Source organism: Saccostrea echinata, unplaced genomic scaffold (assembly GCF_033153115.1).
Source record: "Saccostrea echinata isolate AGI-Se365-2 ecotype Australia unplaced genomic scaffold, CSIRO_AGI_Sech_v1 ptg000004l, whole genome shotgun sequence".
Taxonomy (NCBI): Eukaryota; Metazoa; Mollusca; class Bivalvia; order Ostreida; family Ostreidae; genus Saccostrea; species Saccostrea echinata.
Window position 1 is genome coordinate 5,141,164 of NW_026889753.1, and position 25,793 is coordinate 5,166,956.

Consider the following 25,793-nt stretch of genomic DNA (forward strand, 5'->3'; position numbering starts at 1 on the left):
CGAAGGAGTAGCGATAACAAGCTTTTATTGCGAAAGGGGTTGTAACTCCTTGAGGGGTCAAAGTTCATATACGCAGGGTCAACTGTAAAAATCTTTTACGAAGTGCATTCTTATGGACCATAAATCTTTTCGATAACTGTTAAAACAAAAAACCATTCGGCGGAAAAATAATAAAAATAATAATAATAATAATAATAATAAACAGAACAATTTCAATAGGTCTTTCCACAGAAAGGTGGAAAGACCTAATGAAGCATTTTATTGCAGATCATTATAGAGATATAATGCTTCATTATAGAGATAAACATTAATAACAATTGTACTGTAACAGGAAAGGAGAAAAATGCAACAGACAGACTGTGATTTAGAACCTGAGCTCCCTGAATCTCCAGTCAGGTGCTCTACTAACTAAACTGATTGCTGGTGGTCAGATAGCTCAGTTTCAGAGAGCCTGAGTTCGAATCCAGGTCTAGTTCGTCACATTTTTCTCCTCTCATGTTGCATGAAGTGCCATGCCATGCCTGGAAGTGACAGGTGAAAGACCTGCCAGCGAAGAGCCTGGGTTGGTGTCTTTGGGGGCAAAGCACTAAGTACATTCACAATACTACAAAAAAAAATCCTTAGGCCCAAACTGTGGTGTGACAAGATTTGCAGTGAGGGTAGGCATGCACATATTGTCACCAGGGACAATATTGTAAATGTATAATTTTTCATCCGGTGACAATATGTTCTGATGGATGATAATAATTGCAGTGAGTTAGGTGCATATTGTCACCAACAATCATGGCCGTAGGAACCGGGGGGGGCACGGGGGGGCTGTGCCCCCCCCCCCCAATAATTTTGCCGATATATAGAATACTATAGAAAACATAGCTTCTACATGCTTGTGCCCCCTCATTAATAACGTATGATGACCTTTTTTTTTTTTTTTTTTTTTTTTTTTTTGCTTGTCAAGGAATTTTGGAGTCGATAGTGCCCCCTCAACTGAAAATGTATGATTGTGCCCCCTCAAAGTGAAATTGCTTCCTACGGGCCTGACAATATGCACACAATGACAATATGTACTGATGTCACATACATGTACATGCATGAAGAAATTGAATGATAGTAATTTGCATAAAAGTGTCTAATGAATTACTTTACCAACTGTATGCTTTAGGTTCTGGACCCAATCTGTCATCAGCTGTTTGAGTTCTACAGATCCAAGGAACCGGACCTGAGGACATTCAGTAAGGAGTTCATACCTGTCGTTATCTGGGTCTACCTTTCTGCCCTAAGCACGTCAGGAAAAAAGGTACATTTGTAAAATACATGTACCCTATATACTCACCTATAAGTCGGTTTTTTGGGAGTTAAATTTTGGTCCAAAATTCTTTATCCGACTTATATGCGAGTTATAAAAAGATCGGTATTTTAGTGGGTCAATCCCTCTAATTTAAGCTTAATAAACTACAACCGACTTATAGGTGAGTATATATACGGTAGCATACAGGCATCATGTTAACTGGTCATGCAGGGATAGGGCCAATTACTTTCAAAAGTAATTGGTTATTTATTTACAATGACTTTGGATTTAAAAAGTAGTCAATTACAAGCTGATCACAGCCATTCCTTAAAATTACTTGTGATTACTCAAGATTACATTAATTTTTTAAAAGCCTTTTTCCTATAAATCATTTTTAGCTCACCTGAGCTGAAAGCTCAAGTGAGCTTTTCTGATCGAAATTTGACCGTTGTCTGTTGTTGTTGTTGTTGTCATCATTGTCGTAAACTTTTTCACATTTTCATCTTCTTCTCCATAACTACTGGGCCAATTTCAACCAAACTTGGCACAGAGTATCCTTGGGTGAAGGGGATTCCAGTTTGTTCAGATGAAGGGCCATGCCCCCCCTCCAAGGGAAGATAATTACAAAATAGCAAAAAATTAATGGCATCATTGAAAAATCTTCTTCTCAAGAACCAATGGGCCAGGAAAGATGATTCAAGAAATTTAAAATGAGCACATTATCATATGTAAAAATATTTATTTTGTTTAAGTGTGAAGTTTCATTCTATGTGCTTAAATAGAATTCATGTTTTTTAATTTTAGAATCAACACGTTATGTATCCACGAAGCAAACTCAACAACACTGTAATGTCAAAAACATACCGACATGAGGTTCTCAAAAATACTATCCCCATACATTTCACACAGTATTATCCAATACAAGAGAGCTAATTAAAACATTTCTTTATCAATTGAAATCTATTTTGCTAACAATTATTCCAGTACCATTTTGTTTGTCAGTGTTATTTTTTTTTTCACTGCTTAAGTGTGCTTTCACAAGATCGGCATCTGTGAAGCACCAAACTCTTAAGCATGACGTTACTAACGTTTCAATGTTTTTGAGAAGATTTTTACAGATAATCTGTTTTCTCACAGATCACCATCGTCTAAGCAGAGTTCTATCATTCAAATTCCACAATTGTATGGTTAACTGCTGCTCTGTGACCTACTGCGACGTCATCTTTTTTGCATTTTTCAATGAGGACTACCTATCTTCTGAAACTGATTTCTTTTCAAGGAAGCAAAATATTAAGTCATAATTTGGCATCAGAAACGATGAAACAATTCTTAATTTGAAAATATAGAATATTTTTTTCATTTTTGTGTCATTTTACAGAAGATATGACTTCAGACATTATTAAGTTGATTGATTGGAAATTACAAAATTTTGACCTGTTCCGTTATCCAATTTTCGCATTATTTAAACCTAAATAATTTTGAAATAAAACACGATATTTTAAAATTTTTTAATACACATCATTTGAATTTACTGTTGAAGTATTTCCTTTAAATTTGGATATAATATGGCGTTAAGTAAAAAAGTTATGACGGTAGTCCACGAACTTTTCGAACAACCCTTGTATGTAAGAATCTTTAGTTAATGTAAATTTAATTTTGTTCAAATCATAAATTTTCAATGGCCTACTTCAATACTGGCAATTAACGTCCTTGAAATAACAGTACCGGTATATCTTGCACACTGACTTCATTCTCTATACTCCTAAGGGATGTTTAAGTTGTCCTTATTTTCATGCTTATGTGTAAATAAGAAGATCATTTAGATGTCTTTACTGCCAATTTGTCATCAGAGACATGTAAAGTAAAACAATCACAAAGTAATGGCAAAGGACCTCACAGAATTAAGAGACATGCTTAAAATCACCGTAAAACTCCAAAGTCCCAGAAGTGCCAAATGTAAAGAGTAACATCCATACCGGCCATGAAAATAAGTCAAAGAATACATTCAAAGTCAAGCATACTGTAGATTCCTTAGTATATGTGAGGAATTGAGAAGCACCACTCATGGAATAAAAATACTCACTCGTATGTTTATATTGCTGAAATACATGTAATATGTCTTCATAATTAGTCCATTGGCAAATTCATGCTTTAGCAATTTGACATTAATGAGTCATTTCACAATTTTAAGTACAAGAGTATTATTAAGAATCTACAGTATTTTGCTCGAAGAATGCATATTGGTTATACCAAAATACTCTGAAATCACTCATTTTTTCATGGCCACCATGAAATTTCAAATTTAATATATATATATCTCTACTCAACAATTTTTCATCTATGAAATTAAACCCCTATATTTTTTCCTCAAACCACAAAAATATGTGATTTACGGTATGACTGTTGTTAAAAAAATTGTTTGTTGTGTTGACTAAGGCAAATTAAACTGCATAGACTTAAAAAGTTTAGAGCCACTATGAAATAAATTTTTGATGACTTGCATGTTACTTAAGAAGTAAATCCCAGTTGGTTGGGACATGTGAGTGACAAACTTATGAAAATTGATGGTGGCTTTGCATTATTTGGGAATAGGTGTTAATTCTGGTGGCAAGAAATTGATTATATAAATTGTGAATGATTTGACTTTTTTTTTTTTAATTCCAGACTGTAAGAGGACTTGAAGCATTCCTGCTTGGTGTCTACAATCTGGTAAGATTTTTGTGATGGTATATAGACACAGTTTCTATCTCCCAGTCATAAAAGACAAGGGATACAGAAAATAAATACCCTATTCACACATACACTTTAATTTTGAATTCAGTTCCTTAATAATCCTTAGAACAGATTATGTTCATATATGTTCTGTGTAAAATTTCTCTGAAGTTGTCAATGCACACTCATGAAGTCGATGGATTGACAATCAAATTGATGTTTGTTTGGTACTAATGACAATGCATTTGGGCCATTTCTCCCAATTTTCATTGAAACCTGCATTACATCCGTATAATATTGCACTATATTCTAATAATCTTTCCACGTAAAAATTCTTACTTCTGCAGCAGTAAGTTGTTTCCTCTTGTTTGAATTCTCAATCCCCACCCCCACCCCAACCCCAACCCCCAAAAGAGAACCTATGAAAATTGACTTAGGAAACATTCCTGAATACTATACATTTATTGAATAATCATTAGGAAAATATGAAGATTTATTCAGCCAAGAAAAATCATACTTCCCGAGGGCTTCGCCCGAGGGGAATATGATATTTCTTGGCTGAATAAATCTTCATATTTCCCTCATGTTCATGCAATAAATTGTTTATTATACTGGAACAAGCAAAAACTTTAAAAATAAACATAAACTTTCAAATTCTGCACCGCTGTTAAATACTTTCAATTTTAATGTAGTGTTACTGAAACAATTTACAGAAGTCCATCAGCAAATTTGTGATGTGAATCAGGCTATTGTGATGTCAACTACTCTCAGGGGTTTTCGTTCAACGAACGATATTTATTGTGGGAAAATGCACTAGGTCTCCAAAGAGGTTGAATATGGTGAAAAGCATGACAACAACAGGGAAATATGAAGTTTTATGGCCCTGTCACATGATAATATAAAACCAATCAGAAAACATGTTGTATAGAATAATCATAATGAGGTATAATAAATATATTTATCACATGTTTACAACTTTATCCATGGATATCACTTATGGGATATTTTTTTCATATCCAACTGTTGTGACGTAACAATTGGTTTTGCATAAAAGTAATGAAGTAAAATAATGTAGATTCATATATGAAAACAGTGTAAAAAATTGACATTATGTAAAAAAACATGTAATAAAAAGAATCTCCTATAACTTGTGGTTTAATATGATTTTTATCCAGCTCGTTCTATGTTTTTCATCCCCTCACCAAGGCTCGGGGATAAAAAACACACAACTCATTGGATAAAAAATCATATCCAGCCACAAATCAGGGGAGATCCTATATAATAATTATATTTAATTTTCATGGGGTTTAATTTTTGTTGTTTTTGAGAGATGAAGAGACTCATGAATTCTTGTCCTCCATGAATTGTAAAATTGCATAATAAATAACTGCTCAACACATCTTCAGTTGCGAAATCAAATCCCCATGAACCAACATTTTTTCCCAAACCACAAAAATTTTTACTCCTTGAAAATATGTGCTTTTACAGAAAATGGTTCAAGGTAAGAAGTATTCGCAAGAGAAAGGTCGCCAAACTTCAAGAAATTTCTCACACGGTTTACTTTTGGAATTACATACTTCATAATTAAATTTTGGGTCATATGAACAGGGTATCAAAAAGAGCTAGTCATGAAATGTTTTTTTAAGGTAAAGAATTTTAAAGATTGTTTTCTTTGGAGAATTACTTTCAATTTATTGTTATTTACTTAATTTCTTTGGGGATATTTTTATGGAATCATAGATTTGTGTGGGTTGCTGTTAAATACTCAGTTATGGCAGGTAGTCTATTAGAGAGCTGTTGCATGACTTACATAAATCATGGTTGCAATTGTCTAGCAGCAATACCTTCTTTTGTTTGTTTGTTTTCTTATTTTGTTGCAAAATGCACATATTCAAAAATGTTTAGGTATTTCTGCTGATAATATTTTTTGACGTAGATTCAAAAAGAGTGATTGGAAATTCAGTTTTTCAGCATGCCAGGAACTATCCTGCACTAACAATATCGGTAAAACACAGATTTTTAGAGATAGAGATGTAAATTTCATAGGATCATTCCAAATACTTTTTTTGTTATTCACCTAAAATGCAAATTTAAAAAGTATACAGATTTGTACCATTTGTACAAAACTGCAGTTCAACGGAAAAGGGGGTCTTGAAAACTCTTACAGTACAGTTAAACATTGTTATCTCAAACTCAACGGGACCAAGGAAAAACTAGAAAAAAGAGATATCTGAGGATCCAAGGAATTGAGAGTAAAATACTTAATAAATGATAAGTGGTTGGGACTTCCAAATCACTTTTACATATCCATGGTATTCAAGATATTGGTGTTTGAGATACCAAAGTTCAGCTGTATATACATGTAACTGTATATTCCTGGAAGCTGATAATGTACATACTAATTGTTTGATTAAATGGGTAGACTTAAGAGAAATTATATGGAGATCGATCAAGTATGATTTTTGAAAAGTATATTTGCAACACATCTGCATGCTGCCTTAAGGAAGGCGTGTTGTTAAGCTGTTCAGCTTCTTGACAAGACTCTGAAGTGATATACTTGTATGCCACAAGACCATTTAAAAGTTAATACCAGTAAAATGCTCACAAGGGAAAAAAATATTCTCTATAATTATAGCTAGCTTTTTTGCAGCATTTAGCATCTCATTTGCAGCCAATATCTAATGGTTTTGTTGATGGTCTACCTTTAATTTACCTGAGAATGACTGTTCTTAGCTCCTCATTAGTTTCAGACAGGTGTTCACAATCTGTCTCTATCATCATAAGGTTTTTTTTCTTCTTATAGATTTCCATTCCTTTGTGTCTGTCTTAACAATGAGCTTGTTATTATGTAATTCTTGAAGTAAGATTAAGAAAAATTATACTGTGGAATTGTCATAGAAATGAAACTTAATTGATTTTTTTATGTGTTTTCATTAAAATGGATGAACAAATTTAAGTTTTGACTGTCATCCATAAGATAAACACTGTCTCTGACTCTGCATGAAGATCGTAATAATGATTGTTGCTTGTTGTGCTAAAAAAGTTGCAACTCCTTAGGATGGAACATTTTTGGGGAGGTAAGCTCCTGCCCCAAAACTATATATCCATGTGTGTGGAATAAACAGAAATACTATGTTTTGCATAAATTATGAAAAATGTTCAATTTCATTCTTTTTTTATGCTTGGATTTCATAGTTCCTTGATCTTGCTTTTTAGCTCACTCAGCTAAAGGCTCAAGTGAGCTTTTCTGTTCACCTGGTGTCTGGCATCCATCTGTAAACTTTTCACATTTTCAACGTCTTCTTAAGAACCACTATACCATAAAAGCTGAAATTTATGTGGATTAGCCTCCTGAGGCATTGTAGATTCTATATTGTTCAAATCATGGCCCAACGGGGGATAAGGTGGGGCCACAATAGGGAATCAAAGTTTTACATTGAAATATATTAGGAAAAATCTGTAAAAAAAAAAAAAAAAAAAAAAAAACACTGGACCATAAAAGTTGAAACTTTTGAGGAAGCTTCCTGAGGTAGTGTTTAAAGCTTGGCCCCCGGGGGTAGGGCGGGGCCACAATAGGGAATCAAAGTTTTACATTGAAATATATAGGAAAAATCTGTAAAAATCTTCTTCTCAAGAACCACTTGATTAGAAAATTTTAAACTTATGTGGAAGCTTTCTAAGGTAGTGTAGATTTTAAATTATTCAGTTCATTGCCTTTGGGGGTAGGGTGGGGTTGTAACTAAGTTTTACATTGAAATATATAGATTTTTTTTTTCTCAAGAACTACTGGACCAGGAAAGGTGAAACTGATGTGAACATTTCCTGAGGTAGTATAGATTTTAAATTGTTCATATCATGTCCCCTGGCATCAGGTGGGGCCATAATAGGGATTATATAGGGAAAAGTCTTTGAAACTCCCCACATATGAATGTGGAAGCATGTTCTGGTAGTGTTGATCCATTTTTGCTCAAATCATGGCCCCTGTGTATAGGATGGGGCCACAAAAGGTGATTAAAATAAAGAGGAAAACATGTATGTTGGAGGAAAATCTGATGCAGAACAGCAGGACCAAAGTGACTAAGGTGTCTGAGCATTGTGGCCCCTGGGTCTCTTGTTTCTGAAAGTCATAAAACAAATTTTATTGATATTCGAAAGTTAATTTTCTAATCCATGTAATAACAAGATTTTTGTCTTCACAAATAAAACATCTTTTGATATGCTGATTTTACAATCAGCTATGATACGAGTAAGTATATAGATGAATGCTGAATGGATCTGAGGATTTTTATGCCTCCACCATGAAATGACTGGGACATATGTTGTTACCTCTTTCCATCAGTCATTCCATCATTTCATTCCTTCATTCTTACATAGTTTTATGGACTTATTTTTGCTGTGCTCTGACATAAAATTAAGAATTGATATCTAAGTCTGAAATTTTTAATCTGTACAATGAAATTAGTTGAATCTCATTTTGTTTTATTTGTATGTGCCAAAGTCAAAATCTTCGTCCCTACATGGAAATTTAAGTCATCTACAAATTTATTATACCCCACGCAACAAGTTGCGTAAGGTATAATGTTTTTGACCTGTCCGTCAGTCAGTCAGTCAGTGTGTCAGTCAGTAAGTCAGTCTGTCAGTCCTGTTTTTTGTCAGCGCAACTCCTCATAAACCGCTGCACAGAATTTCGTCAAACTTTGCAGATATTTAGCACACAATGTGTAGATGGACATATTACCAGGAAATTCTGATTCCTTTATTTTTTCTGGGAATTTCGGCACTTTTCAACTTAGATTTTTGGCCATATCTTGAATATAGAGATGAACAGTTTGTCAGTGCAACTCCTCTTAAACCGCTGCACAGAATTTGGTTTAACTTTGCAGATATTTAGTACACAGTGTATATATGTGCGTATTACCAGGAAATTCTGATTCCCTTATTTTTCTGGGAATTTCAGCACTTTTCAACTTAGATTTTTGGCCATATCTTGAATATAGAGATGAACAGTTTGTTAGTGCAACTCCTCTTAAACCACTGCACAGAATTTGGTTTAACTTTGCAGATATTTAGTACACAGTGTGTAGATGTGCATATTACCAGAAAATTCTGATTCCCTTATTTTTCTGGGAATTTCGGCACTTTTCAACTTAGATTTTTGGCCATATCTTGAATATAGAGATGAACAGTTTGTCAGTGCAACTCCTCTTAAACCGCTGCACACAATTTGGTCAAACTTTGCAGATATTTAGTACACAATGTGTAGATGTGCATATTACCAGGAAATTTCAATTCCATTATTTTTGCCTTAAGAGTTTTGCCTATTATTGAAGAAACTTTCCAGCTAGGTAATAAGGGAATCCACTGGAATCAGCTTTTGTAATGAAATTTTATGTGAAATATTTTATTACCTTAAAAAGACCCCTTTTGATTTTGAGATCAAAATATTAATGATTTAAACACACACACACACAATCTTGGATAGTTCTCAACCCCCCCCCCCCCAAATTGGTGCTTTGCCTTAAATAATTTCATAAGTACAGTGTATAAACAAATTCATACGACTACTTCATTATTTTGTTTCCATCAATTATTTAGATGTGTAAACTGTCATGTGTTGGACATGGACTTGCACTCATAAACAAATCGAAATCACTGAGGAATTTGATTAACAGTTTGTCAGCATAACTCCTGCACTGAATATCTTGAAACTTTGTAGGTAATTCAGACATAATATATAGAATTGTTTATTACCAAGAAATTTTGATTCCATTATTTATCTAGAAACTTCAGCCCAATTAAATTTATAACATACAAGATTTGAATGTCCTGATATGCAAGAAGTTTTGATGTGATGATTTTTTGCAAGTAATGCCCCTTTTTGAATTATACTATGTATTTAAAATGCACTGTGCCATTCATTACGTGTTGCATTGTCGAGTTTTGGGGGAGCGTGGGGTATGTGAGCTTGCTCACTTTTTCTTTCATTTAACATAATGACCTTCTCAATTTATTCTTTCAATCAATTATAGATTTTGCTATTTTTGTATATTAAAATTCTGAGAAGCGAAAGGTTCTTGAGGGCTTCGTTCTTTGTACTTGACCACCCTTCCCTTGGCTCCCAAACCCCTGACCACAAATTTTGCTACACTTAAATTCTTAAAAGATGCAAGTGATGCCACTCGATCCCCAGCAGACAAACCGATAACAGTGTGGTGATTTTTAACCTCTCTGTACTCAGAAGTCAAGTTCACATTTTACATTTCAGCTCATGGTGGACTGTGATACAAAAGACAGAGACAAACACTTACCACTAATAAAACCTGATTAATTTTGTCAAGAGTGGCAAAGGAATTTGTAATGCCAAGTCATTAGTTGACTCATTTAATTGAAATGGATAATAATAATTTTAAATGAAAAGAAAAGCCAATTAAGCTCTTACTGGTGTCAGCATGTTCAGCTGACAAAATACTTCCGGTATATTGAATATCTGTGTCATTTATAATTGAGTGTATGTTTGCTTAATTAATTTTTTTAGATGGACAGCCATTTATGCAGTCCCTAATTTTTCTGGCCGAGAACCTCAGGGCCTCCTGTTACTCACCTGTTCCTGTTGGCCACTCTGAGGTGTAAAGCTTATTATCACCTTCCCATACTTTTTCTTTTCTCTTGGTGTGAATTATGTGAAAATTTGCCAACTCACTCCTGTCTCTTCCAAACCACATACTGCTGGTATTGAAATTCAACTTTGCTAATTAGCTTATAATTACCAGTACTTGGAATGCGTTGGCTTTTTGAACCCTTTTCGTCCAGATTTGATTAAAATAGCTGCTTATCATGTAATGTAAATATTACCTAGGCTACTTTTCCTTGTATTGGTTTCCATGGTGACTTTTCTACATCTCCATTGTGATTGGTCAGTTTTCTCTAGCCTCATCCCACCTGTTTGAGGGTGATAATTAAATGTGGTATATTATAGCTGCTATACTTGTAAGTTCTCATCAATCCAAAGGGACTTTATTCCTGCAGGAGCACAGTTCATTGTGTTGAATTGTCTTTGTGCGAGCAAGCTCTGTCGTGTCAATATACATTTGTTCTGATGGATGAGTCCAGGTAAGATTGTAATTTAATCCTCTAGCTGTTAAGGTATACTATCACCAATGATCAAGTGAAGCATTTTGCCCTCCGAAATAAAAGAGTTCTAAAATTTGCCATCAGTTGACTTTTTTTCAAGAAGTTAAAATATGAAAATTTCAAAATACTCATATTGAGTTTTATGTTGAAACCATTCTGTCTTTCCTTTATGCTGCATTAATGTTCTATTCTGACCATTTCTTTTATTAATATAAGACAGTTGCATCAAATTTATTAACTATACCCTAGAGAGTAACAAAATAAAATACTAGTCTTATTTAATGAGAATAGGAAAATTTGCCCACTTTACATTAAATAGTTGGTGTTTTTGTCAATAGACAGTCTTGATCATTAAACTGGATACATGATTAAATTTGAATTATTGATGAAACCCAAAGCCTATACACCGATCAAAGAAACAGTCAGCCATCCAGCCCTGGTTTAAATACTGGAGAAAAGATTACAGATATAAATATTTTAGATTTCTACAGTTGATCAGTGTAAGGGTTTTTTCGCCTTTGATTACCTCCCATTCATGTTCAAGGGTCCGGGAAGTAATTGGTTGACCTACAGAATTCTGCAATAAAAATAAGGAATGTAATTTTCCGACACTTTTTATATTGGAAGTAATTAATACATACCAAAAAATAAAGAAGGTTAAAATAAGTTAACAGCAAAAGGTCTTTTATAATTTTATGATAAAGGAAATGTTTGATATATATAATATGTACTTAATTAAATCATGTTTTAATTCAGATTTCAAGTTATATTTAGCAAATTCCAATAGTTGCAAAGAAAATTCAAAAGTATTTAAATTGACAATATCCTTAAGAGAGGGTAAAACTATATTTGGTTACAGTTTTTTTTAATATCTTAGGATAAAATGTGCAGAATTTATCTTCATTACATCCAGAAAAGGATTGTTAAGTTAGACTTGTAATTAGTTTACTTAATGCTAATTTCATTAGAGAAATAGAAGTTATTTTGGGAGTGCAATACATTGTAAATGTCAATACCGTGACATGGTGGCTATAGTCGGTAAGAGTGAACTACCAAAATGTACATGTACCTCTAAAATACCTGTTATTGTCAACCATTGTTCTCTCACATACCTGGCCATTACCTGTAATTCTACCTGTGGCTGCAGTCCATAATTATCTAAAGAATATACCTGGCTGGCCTCCATGGCTGCAGATTGTAAGGTGATGGCATGTTTTTCATAAAACCTTGGGGAAACTGTGAATCTCGTTTGCCAGACAGGGTAGTGGTGTGGAGAGGTGTGAAGACAGAGATTTACCCGAGTTTTACATCTGCCGAGGTTCACATCAATGATGGTCTTCACAGTTTTCTATTTCAATCCAGACATGATTTTCTACTTTGATACTAGCTGTTTCATTGTTGGTAAGTGTCAGATCTGAATTGTTGCTGTGTCTATTTGTGTTCAGCCAGTTGTCAGAAGTTTGACGATTGCTTCACAGATTGCTTCACAGTTCGAGTGACTGAACTTAACATCTCCATTTTGCTATAGGTGAAAGTTCTTTATCTCTTTATAACTTCTTTATAGAGGCAAAGTTTTAAGGACTGCTATATACAATCTGTTTTAATAGAATTACATTTGATTTATTAAGTGGTTTTATATCAGATGTTAAATATATCCGTTATGGCCCTTGACTGTTTGAATTTGGAATGGCAATAGGATTTGATTTTTTTTTTTTTCCTTGAGATATGTTGAGTGTCCTTATTTTGTAGCTTATAGGTTTTTGCAAAGTATGCAGCTTGTATTAATATTTTACTTCTGGGACTGCATTCTTAGAATATAAATTATTTTATCTAGGGGCAGTAACTCCAGCTTCAAGTCTTGAACTGTGGGAATTTGTAAAGCATCTACTAACCTTGTGCTTTCTGTTCGTCAGTGGTGGATTGCTAGATATAATTATACTTATCAGCAGTTGTACCACTGATTTGCAGAGAAAACAACAAAACTAACCATGATGCCTGCTTTAGTAGTTCTATTGTGGTTGTTTATTGCATTTTCCTAGAGCAGTTGTATAGCTATACTTGTATAATCTGTAATATGTCTTTATGTAAAATGATTGTGAATACTAGGATAAGTGAGTGCATGGCATTTCAAGTACTTTTATTATATGAAGTGCTTATTATTAGTCAGCCCATAACATTTTGAAGAAATGTCCAGTCTTGTACATATGTGTTGTCTGGTATTTTTGGCAAGGGATAAGGAAAAGCTTGATGTTTTTATTTTTAAGAAAAGTAAAAAAATTAAGCTACTGTATACAGGGGAAATTTTTGCCCCAGTTTTATTTTTGCCCCTTTCGCCCTGATCACAGGTGGGCAAATTTAAAACGGGGCAAATTAAAAAAAAAGACAGTATTATTTCTTAATTAAACAAAACTGTGACTGGGTGAATTTAAAATGGGGCAAAATTGTTCGCAAGTGCGAAAGGTCGAAAATAACCCTGTACACAGTATACTGAGATCTGAATGGCAATGCTTCATACTAACTGAACATGCAATATAAGACTAATGAAAGCATTAGTATTAACTGAAAGAACTCTTTGCGAACAAATGAAGACCATTTATGTGGTAGACATTTTCTACTAGATTGAAAAACTTTTAATTTATTGTTCCTAAGTCATAAAAAAAAGATTTTTCAAATCACATGTCAGTATATCTAAAGGAAAAATTTAATTATGAACTAGCTAATGAAGTCAAATGACATTTTCTTTAGATGAGATAAAGGTAGAAGGCAAATAATCAGAGAACTGAGCATGATAATAATGGCCGCTGATATTTCTCTAATCATTCTGATTGTTGGGAGAAATATATGGCAGTGTTTAGGAAACCTCCTCATTAACTTCTCTATGGATGCTGTTCATATAGGCCCAATAATGAGTGACTTTGATATTTGTAGAACTCAATTATGTGAAATATTACCTCGCTGCTCTTCAACTGAAGAAAATTCATGTGTCAGTAGAAAAGAGAAAGTAAAGATTAACAAAGCAGACTGAGAGCTCTGGTGACTTATTTCAGATCAGATTTTAATGCAGATGGTCAGGTATTAGGTGGATGGTCTACATGACTGGCTCATTATGTTGTCCAGTGAACTACTAGTGCTTTTATTTCTTTTCTCGAAAATTTCAGTAATTTAGACGACTCAGAACAATTTCTTTCGTGTCTAATTGCCCAAGCTCATATGTCATACCATTATTACTTTAATTATAAAAATAGGAAAAAGAAGTCAAAAAGGTTAACATACTGGACATTTATTTAAAATTCAGTGTTGTCTAAGAGTGTAGCTTGCACTGACCCCAGAACATTGAGTACAAAGCATCAAAAACCTGCTTCCAAAAATTAACCAAAATTTAATGCGAATTGGTGAAAATCTATCTTTAACTTGTGATTATTGTTGATAGACAGTCTGAATCACTTTTCCTATTTCATTTATTGTCTAGGTAACAATGGAAAAATAATGATGAAACTGGGAAAAAAAATTTAACAAATATAATGAGGTTTTCAGTAATTTTTTTGCGCATCTCGTACCATCTGAGGGATATAATTACAACAATGCATCAAAGGGTCGTCTGACAAAAGTCGCAAAATTTAATTGACAGACAAAAGAAATTTAAGTCTAGTGTTATACGGTGCATATCTCATTGAAGTCTTCCTTTTTCTAAGAAAGGAGCAGAGTAAAAATGTATTCAGTGGAAAAGTCGTTTTACGTTGGAACATTTGGTATAATTACTGAGAAGCTTTAGCTTCAAAGGTAATTGGATGAAGAAAACATATGGTTCCTTGTTATTGATTCGATTGGTCTAATCACACTGTGTTTTACATGCAGACATTCTACTTACTCCCAAATGAGATTAAAGCTAAAATAATTGTACATTAAACAAATTACAACCTGTTTTTATGAGAATGAAGAAAAAAAATTAGTTGAATGCGTTTTCACAGGAAACTTTTTACTGTGTGTTGTTGAATTGGCAGAGCTTAGAGAGTTATATAATGATCAGAAAATAGAAACATTCTACACTTTTGCTAGAAGATTCAAATGAGTCAGAAAACATTTTGGTGTGTAAAAGCCCATATATGTACAAGTACTTTTGAATTCAAATCAATAATTTTATCCAGATTTTTCATGGAAATGACACGTTTTTCAGCTGTTTTTGGCAGCTATTCTCTGAGTAAGAATTATTCATTTAAAATTTTGATGTGTTTGATTTGCAGGAAACAACATTACCTGATGGGAAACCGAAAGTAAAGACATTCCGCATTCCAACGTTTTCTCAGCCCTCTCTGTACCATGAGGTCAGTTTTGACTCTTTCCTATAAAAAGAAATTAGATTAAACTAGATTGTTTTGTAGAACTTGGAGAAGAACTTCAACAACTATGGTAACTAATCTTAATTTGTTTAAAAAAGAAATGAGAATGGGTTTAAGCATCATAGGGATTTTGCTTCTGGAACAGATTGTTCAGGAGATATCGGAACAATCCCAGGACCTCAGCAAAAACTTCATTACTGTAATTGGTGTAATCAGGTAATTAAACCTGCTCCACTTGCCTGACTATACATGTTAAGTCCTCTGACTTATTGAAGTCACATATTAATGAAATGAGTGTGGGATATCCCATCCAGTAGATATATATTAATGCATTGAGGTAAATGGAACATACTTTGCCAAATTTTCAGCCATGACAACATTTTCCAATTGCTGAATGAGATTTACTCTCCCACTTTTTTTTTTATAACCCCCCCCCCCCCCAACAAAGTACAAAAAAGTACATTTTTGTCCAGGCCTATAACTTTTTAATGGAGAGTAATTGGAAGCTCACACTTGGTACAAAGATTGTGACCTGAGGGTGTGCCAGGAACTTCACCCAGAGTCATCTCGGCAAGTTCAAGGTCACTGACAGAAACAAGAGGCCCATGGGCCACAACGTTCACCTAAGTCAATATAGCCCTGCTGTTCTTCATCAGCAGATTTTTCTCTTTTATATATTCCTATGTAAAATTCTGATTCCCTGTTGTGACCCCACCTACCCCCACATGTCTTGATTTGAACAAACTTTAATCTACACTATCTGAAGATGCTTCCATATCAATATGACTAATCATGGCTTTGCTGTTCTTGAGAAGAAGATTTTAAAAGATGTGGTCCCACTGGCTGACCTGCTTTTCTGTGATTTTATTTTTAGAACCTTGTTGCTTTTCGATGACTACTCTATACTGCTTTTCCGCGATTGGTTTTTTACTACATGTATATGTTATGTGTTATCTTTTTTTTTTTTGATACTTCCTTTCCATGATTTTTGAATGGTCATGCTCAGCAATTAACATCAAACCGTTGCTGATATTTACGTGTATTTACCTGAGTTTCCCAAAAGCATTCTACTAGGTAGTGACTACATAACCACATGGTGATAAAAATTGAACGAATCTGGCATTTCACACTAGTTGGTGATAGGTTTTACATGTTTTAAACAATATGGAAATCGAATCAGGGGAAGATGTATAATCTTGAGGATGTGTCATACCGATGCAGCGTTTATATAAAAGCTGCAAAGCCACGATTACAACCTCTCTGTGGTAAGCAGGGGGCAAAAGGTTTTACCTGACTTACAGAAGAGTACGAAAAAAGTCATGGAAAAGCTAAAAATTATAAAAGCAGTAAAACTTGTCACAGAAAAGCTGTGTCGAATCGTGGAAAAGTGAAACTGCGATCCCACCCTACCCCTTGAGGTCATGATTGGAATAACTTGAATCTACACTACCTGAGGATGCATGCATATTGTAACGAAACCGAGGGTATAAGGTTATTACTTAATCAGTTAATAGTGGGCCGCTGTTGGTTTCTGGTAACTGGTCAAGGTTGAAATGGTTATCCACAAAGTTTATATACAATCGGAATAATGACCAATTTTTGGTCCACTGAATAATTGGCGAAATGACCAATTTTTAGTTCACTATAATATCTGCACTAGAACCGTGACGAATAACACGTTGTAAAGTTTATGATATTTATTAAGACGATCAAATGGTTCAATTATAAGCACAATGATAAACTTGGTTGGTACAACGTTATTTTGTTAATACAAAGATGACGAACCAATGGTCAATCCAGGACGTTTCTACTCTGAATGACTCTTCACTAATGATTTCGTATACATAGACTTGGTACTGTTTGTACATACCACTGTCTTACACCCGAAGTATACGGAGTCGCAACCCAATGCAGACTGACTTCTAAACACAAAACAGCTGTCTTTTATAGACAAAAGTTGTTATGATGACGTATAAACGTCAGATACCAATAACGTCACAATCAATATCTAATTTGTAAGTTAGCGGGTTTTGACCACTAAAATTACTTAATAACATTGTACCTATATAGAACATATACAACATAACGCTTTGTAATTACAATACATAAATCAAATTGATAAAGTTCAAATAATAAATCATTGTTCAATTCTTTCGTTCATTGTTCATTGACAAATATTTTAGTAGTTTATATACATCGGGTTCAGGGTCCGTTTATTCGGGAACTTGTCAACAACAGTTAATCCGAATTTCACAGGTAAACTTATCGGAACGTAACAATATATATATATATATATATATATATATATATATATATATATATATATATATATATATATATATATATATACACACACACACAGACTGTATACAGGGAAATTTTCACCCCCTTTTATTTTTCGCCTCTTTCGCCTTACAGGTGGGTGAATTTAAAACGGCGAATTCAAATTACATAGTAGAATTTTTTAAACAGAACTGTGACTTAAATTGGCGAATTTAAAACGGGGCAAAACTGTTTGCAAGTGTAAAATTAAAGGGCAAAAATAACACAGGGCGAAAATAACCCTGTATACAGTATATTGTCTAGGCTATAAATTTGTACCTTATATACTCGCCTATAAGTCGATCCGCCTATAAGTTGGTTGTATTTTTTAAGCTTAAATTAGAGGGATTGAACTGCTTAAATACCAATCTTTTTATAACTCGCGTATAAGTCGGATAAAGAGTTTTGGACCAAAATTTAACTCCCCAAAAAACGACTTATAGGCGAGTATATACGGTAATGGAAAATCATTGGAGGTTCATACTTAAAAATATAGTCATTCTGAGAAGTTCAAAATTACTGGCATAAAAAGTGTAAAACTCATGACAGATCTATAATTGTCTAATGGAGAAAAATTGGATGTCCATATTTCACTCCAAGATTACTTGTGAACAGAGAATGTCATTTTTTAACCAAGGTTATTTTAATAAGTTCAGGGTCACATGTACAAAGTTTAAAAATAGGCACTTATAAAGAACTGCAGTGGGGATATTATTTTGTGATTTTGCTCACATTACTACCCTTTTTTTTTGGGGGGGGGGAGGGGTGGAAGGGGGGGGGGGGGTGGAGAAAGTATGCAATTCAGTAGGGTGTATTGTTTTACAAAATTATTTTTTTTTTCATGTCCAAAACATTTAGAGCTATTTTCATTTAGTGTGTTTGACTACAAGATATGTTGACAACAAATTCAAATGTTTTAAGGTACATGATTGCACAAGACCTTATAACTTGAAATGCAATTTTTCTGTAACATTTGTATTTAGTCATAACTAACTCTCCTCCTCAGTGTAAATCTGTACTTTCTTCAAGCAATATGGTTTGTGGAGAAGGGATGATTTTTTTAATTAAATCTTTATTTAAGCCAGAAAAAAGAATTACAAAGTAAAACTATAGCATTTGAGAGTATTTCATTGACAAAGGCAACCATGAGCTTTAATACTTGGTAATCTTTGCTCAAGTCCTGCCTCAAATCTAATTCTTGAACAAACTTTGAAAGTCATTATCTACAAATGACTCTGAATTCAACCTGTATATAGAAGTACTTTTATTTTTTTTTTCTTTACCCATATATACTTATATGCACTCACACTAGAAATATTGAGAAAAAAATGGAGTACCAGTAATTAATATTTGAAACCTGACCAATATTCTTGAAATTGGGTTTATGCATAAAAGAAACCATCATTAGCATTCATGCAAACTCCATACGGAAACAAATGACAAAAAAAACTTTCATTAAAATATTTTTAGTGAAGAGACGGAACACTTGTTATTGACATTACACTGATGTAAAACTTCTAAGCCAGACATCAGAGCTTGGATGTAGCACTTATTACTGACTGATGATAATTAGGAAGTTTTGAATTATCAGGGATCCAATTATTTTGCCTGGACTCATGGCAGGATTTTAATGAATGATCCATTAAAATTTTTTGTGGATTTGTAACTAGTTCTTTTTTATTTAAGGTTATATAAAACATAGTTTTATGCCCATTTTAAGTGTTTTGTTCATGTGTTCCATGAAAATAAATCTGGATTTAAATTTCCTAGGAAATGTCCTTAAATGAGAACTCCTTGATTATAATAGTACTTTGGTAGCTACCGGTACATGTTTGATTCATCCAAACTTGATTTCTTTGTAGCCGACCAGTATCAGCAGTATCTCTCTTACTGAGAGTGCCTTATCCAGACTCGATCGTCGCGAGGCAGAGACCTGGTGCAGTGGACCCTTACCCCAGTATGAGGCCATTAATGGACAAAACAGGTAAGCTAAGTAAAAAAAAGTGGTCAAATGGCTGCATTCAGGTAAGCAGATTTACACATGTAATACTAGAAGGTGGACTGCATATATGCTGCAGCTATGACATCATTTAGTTTATTCCTGCAGTGACTATACACCAAAAACCATACCTGAACAAACTTATAAGAGATGCTCACTACCAGATATGCATTTATACTGCACATTTAACACATGTCTAAAAGGGACACATCTAACAATGTCTTAAAGGGGCACATTTTACACATGTCTAAAGGGGGCACATTTAACACATGTCTAAAAGGGCACATCTAACACATGTCTAAAAGGGGCACATTTAACACATCTAAAAGGGGCACATCTAACAAATGTCTAAAAAGGGCACATATAACACATGTCTAAAAGGAGTACATCTAACACATATGTAAAAGGGGCACATATAAAGATGTCTAAAAGGGGCACATTTAACAAGTTTAAAAAGGGCACATCTAACTCGTCTAGAAAGGGGCACATCTAACACATATCTAAAAGGGGGACATCTAACACATCTAAAAGGGGCACATCTCACACATATCTGAAAGGGGCACATCAAACACGTTGTCTAACAAAGGCACATCTGACACATGTCAAAAAATGGCACATCTAACACATGTCCGAAGGATTCTTTATAGTGGAATTTTTTTTGACTCAGTGAATACCTTGAAAACCACCTCTGTACGTAATTACATACAAACCAGACAAAATTTGTATAAATTTGCATTTTAAAAATGCATACTATCTAGTTTTGCTTTGAGTGTTATATAAATTTTCTGGTTAACTAATTTCTTTAGCTGTTTTATCAAAGAACAAATGAAGCTATAGTGGAGTTCATGGAAAATACTTTTCCCATCCTGATGTTCATCTCAAAAATATGTTTGATGTTTTTTCTTAATGAAAAATCTATCACACTATGTCAGTTAGGTTTGCCATGTACATAATGGGTAGGTCAGTGATGAAAAATCAGGCCACCAAATAAATTGCTCAGGAGTTTAAGGACATATGCAACGTACTTTGAGCTTTATTGTCTTTTTCCCTGGAGTTGAAGAGTTCCAATACTAAAAGAAATTGTGTGCTACATTTTTATGTCTATATATGCTGTTGTACACTTCTTCTAAAACAATTTTTGGTAAACAAAACATGTAGAATATATGTTTAGTAATTTTTGTGTATTTTTCTTTGAATTATACAAGAATTTTCATCAATTAATATCTTTTCAATACCCCTAGTAATGCATGCTGATTTTTTGTCGACGAACATCTGATGGCACTATAATCTTATATTAAGAATATCTTGAAAAATTATCAGTAGGTAAGGTACGTTGCGTATTTCCTTAAATCCAGGCAGGGTTTTTATATGCCTGGACAATTTGACTTGCTCTGTTGTTATGGCATTTTCAGTTTATCTGTTAGCTGGTCTTGTACACTGTTAGGTGTATAGGAGCCTCAAACCTGGTCAGTTGAAGTGTCTTGAGGGGAAGCTGTGTCTCAACTCAAAAAGGAGGTTGCATTGACCTTTTTAAAAAAATTTAGTTATACATAGTCAGATTGTGTGAGGGTCATATTTTGTATCATTTTAAAATTTGGACCTGGTCAGTTCATGCATCATGAGGGGAGGAGGTGTCTTGATCCAAAATTAGGTCATGGTAACCACACTTGGGAATTTTATAGGATACAAAGTCAAATCAGGTGTCATGGTGGCCTCATTTTGGAATTTTGTCGCTAAATATAGACAAATTATGTCTAGATCATACCTTTCACACTGTGAAACCTAAGACTATTGAACTTGTGAGTTGATGCATCATTTGGGAAAAGGGGTGTAGTGACCCAAAATATAGGTCACTTCGATCTCCTTTTGGCATTATATGGCTATGCATACTTAAATCCTGCACAGATGATATCTTACACATTCAGTGTGAGCCCAAGGGTCATCAAACTTGGTTGGGTGATTCGCCTTGGGAGAAATTATTAGCAACATAAAAAAATAGGTCAAGATGACCTTCTTTTAGAGTTATATTGAAATGTACTCAAATCATATCTGGAATCATCTTTATGATTTTCGTTTTCATTTTCCTTGACTTTCTGAAGATAACAAAGAAAGCTCTTATGTGTTTTTCTGTACTTTTATAGAGAACTTCAGGTATAGAACAATTACTTCATTCAAATTTAGTTACTATCAACAAGGTTACAGCTTGTGACTTTGAATATACATATTAAATAGATATGCATTATGTAGTTCCAGATACCTGTGTATCTTATACCGTAATGGTGTTCTTATTAGCTTACCTGAGCTGAACTTTTCTGACCAAAATTTGTCACTTTCTGAGTTTCTGTCATGTGTTGCTTGTTGCTTTCTGCTCTCTTCAGAACCTCAGGGCTGATGGCAAACAAGCTTTGTACAAAGCTATTTTGAGATGTTACTTGGAACTTAAGTTTGTAAAATTAAGGGTCATGACCCCATTCAAAGGTAGAAATTTAAAAAATAAAAATGTGGAGTCACAATTATCATAATCAGTATTAGGGTTTAAAAATTTTTACTTCAAAATATATTGGGAGCACAGTAAGGCTACAATTTGTGTAACTGAAATGCAGTCAAATACTTGTGTAATTATGGTATAACACACTTGTGTAATTATGGTAGTGTAAATTTAGTGTAGTACATTCATTTCTGCTGGGTACTGGTCACGGTAACCTAGTGGTAGGGCGTTCGCTTCGTGATCGGGAGGCCAGGGTTTGATTCTCATTCGCCATGCCGGATCAAACCTTTGACGTTAAAATAGGTAGTGACTGTTCCTTTGCAAAGTGCCCAGCACTAGAAGTAAAAGTCACTTGGATGAGACCTTAAAACCTGATGTCCCGTGTCATGGTAGGCATTGGCATGATAAAGAACCCTCCCTGCTCAATGGCCCTGAGTGCCGAGTATAGGTCTAATTTGAAGCCCTTCACTAGTATATGGTGACATCTCTATATGAGTGAACAATTCTCAAATGGGTCGTAAAACAACATATTTACATTTCCAATGTCTTTGTCCGAGATAAAATTACAAATTGTAAAAATACTTTATTTCTACATAAATCTACTGGTTCATCGATAGGCGCGGTTAAAAAAAATCACGTGCGGGGCGGGACAAATAGAGACAGAAGCGGGGCTATTAGCACGGGAATTTGCAGAATCAGGAGCATGTAAATATAAGGAATAACTGTCAGATTTTTTGGATTCATGACGATGATCAATCGATTGGCTTGCGTGATAATTTTAAGCATAAACGCCTTCGGCGTTTATGCAAATTATCACGCAAGCCACTCGATTGATCACACCATGAATCCAAAAAATAAGACAGTTATTCCTTAAATACATGTACAGTCAATCATTTCTGCTGGTGCAGTTTAAGACCATGCACAGTCATTGAATTAAGAATTTAACAGAACAAGTATATATTATGGGGTGGAAAGATTTCAAGATCACGGAAATTAAAAATGTGTAAAATTTACAAACATCGTTATGATTGTTTTTTGTTGTTGTTCTTTTTTTTTTTTTTTTGTAAAGGCAACTTCTTAAATGCAGTTTTTGCCTACATTATTTTGCCCATGTACGTGTACATGATTTTCAGATGTTGCAAATTAATTCTTTTAAAGTGTGAAATTTTCATGAATTGGGTAAAAGCTCTGCCATTTAATTATTGTGTCTAAGAATGCATACATATACATGATATTCTGATGGCTTACCGGTATAAAGTGAGCAATATTTTATGACTTGGTTGAACTATGAGAGGAGTGTTGACCTATGTTAAGGTTATAGTCCTAATACACAGTTAGGAGTTTGACTGATTGAAGTTTAATGTTCCTTTGAGGTATTGTTGTTTCGAGCCCATTATATTATGAGATCATATCATTGTCACGAGGTTTGATGAAGATTTTATCTAGAGTACATTAGACTTAATTTGTACAAAATTGGCACAATAACACACTTGCTTATATTAAGGACATACATTACCAGAAGTTTTTAACAGATATCTAAGCTAAAATCCTTATGACAATGTGTTTTTTTTTTTAAAGAAATATTAACAAAAATATAGTTTTAGCTGGCATTTTCCTATTAATTTGATTCAGAGGAGGCCGGTGTACATGTGCATTATCAGGCATCATAAAATCGCACAAAGGTCATTCAATTATTGGAGCTCTTAAGATTATACACGAAATAAGAAATTCAAGCTAATTAAAAACTATGTTGCATACATGTATGTTCTTAATTAACTGTCCCATGTGTTTTATCAATATTTGTTTGTCGCTCAAGAAATGAAAGAGTGAGATTATTTTCCACAACATCTCCAAAAAGATCTATATTTTGAAACTGGTAACATTTGTTAATTATAGGTCTGCATATAATTAAAACATTGACAGATTCCTTTTTCAAGATGATACATTCTTCCCACTTCTTATTTATACATTTTATTTTAAAAGCCATATGTTGGACTATCAATCAAATGTACTGCTTAATTTCTGATTACTGTAAATTTATCACTTTTTATTTATGAGAACTTTATTTTTGCTTAATTACGCAAGACAGTGTGCTCGCAAAAATTTCTTTCTCTTGTATATTAGTATTCCTTAAGTTTATAAAGAGCAGTGACCACAATTCGTGAAAATTCTGTCTTGCTAAGAAGGAGTCAATGACTACCTTGCGAAAATAAGTTATTGCAAAAATTTAATAATCTACAGTATCACTTAATTTTAATATTTGTTGTCATCTGCTTACTGCATTAACTCTTGGTTGCTTTGGGTGCTTATTCCTTTAAAATTATGAACAATGTTTCTGCAGTGCTTTTGATATTTGAAGACAATTTTTTTAATGTAAGTGAATGACCAAATTAATTTTAAATATTTATAGGTTTTTGTTTATTTATTTATTTGAATTTAAGTAGAAGTTTTGATGTAAAATAAACCTTAACAATACGTATACTGATTCAACTGTTGTCCTAAATACCTGTTAAAACCCTGGTTTTTCAAATAAGGTAGTGCATGTGTTTCATTACAGAACTTTTTGTTTTGACTTTATTTTCTGTAAAATTTGTGTACCCTCAATTTGCCTAAATGCCAACTGCAGATTAGTAAGCTAACTGTACACATGTTGTCTTGGTTTTCATAATCAATAGAGGAGAGATTGCCTTCAGAAGGTACTGTGTTCTTTCTTCTGTAATGAAGGAAAAAATGCCTCGTCTAGAAATTTCATACTCGAGTGAGTTAATTTGTTTCCATTGATCTCTTCATTGTGTTTTGGCTCAAGGCGATCACAAAACAATTTTTTCTCAGAGATGAAGGTTACTTGTAATTTATGGACAAGTTTATTAAGAGAGTAAATCATATTTCTGCAGACTCCAATTTTCTGAAGTTTTCATCTGATTTTGAGTTGGGGTCACTTGTTATGTATTGAATTTTTTTTTTCTCTTTTTGAGGATGTTCAGTAAATCAAATAATAAAAGTTTCTTATATATACAATATCAACCAAAACAAAAACAGAAACGTAGTCTTTGGATTTGCCCTGTTTTATGCAGCTGTATTTTGTTGAGGTAAAAGAGTTTTAGTTGTTATACTTTTAATTAAATTTTGGGAATTGGAACAAGGGGAAAGAAAATGTAAGAAACACACATTGAAAGAGAAAATGTGACATTTATTTTCCTTCAAAAAAAAAGGGAAAGAAAGAAAAAAGTGCCAATAACTTTAGTATGCATCCAAAAAGTTGACATTTCTGAATATTTTCAATATTAATTTTTCTTCCCTCTTTTGATTTTGATTAAAATTTTCATCATATTTCTTTTTCAGACAGGCTATTTTGTCCAATGTTCTCCAGACGTACACGACGGAGATTGCGGAGTTGACATCCCAGTCTCATCTCTGGTTCTGTAAATCTTCCTCCAGGTATGCAATCAATAACCTGAGCCAGGATTATTAATTATAATTAACAGATACTTTAGTGCAGGCAAAAATTTTCCATACTCC

The 25,793-nt window shown here is 33.6% G+C and overlaps 1 protein-coding gene across 1 annotated transcript in view; it reads left to right on the forward strand.

Annotated features, from left to right (window-relative positions):
- Nucleotides 1-25,793, forward strand: part of LOC133179061 (hyccin-like) — a 52,346-nt gene that overhangs the window by 20,586 nt on the left and 5,967 nt on the right. Inside the window, exons 4-8 of the mRNA XM_061313759.1 lie at nucleotides 1,160-1,294; nucleotides 3,950-3,994; nucleotides 15,370-15,450; nucleotides 19,650-19,771; nucleotides 25,617-25,712. Of these exons, the coding sequence (XP_061169743.1) occupies nucleotides 1,160-1,294; nucleotides 3,950-3,994; nucleotides 15,370-15,450; nucleotides 19,650-19,771; nucleotides 25,617-25,712 (479 nt within the window). The remainder of the gene's footprint in view (nucleotides 1-1,159; nucleotides 1,295-3,949; nucleotides 3,995-15,369; nucleotides 15,451-19,649; nucleotides 19,772-25,616; nucleotides 25,713-25,793) is intronic.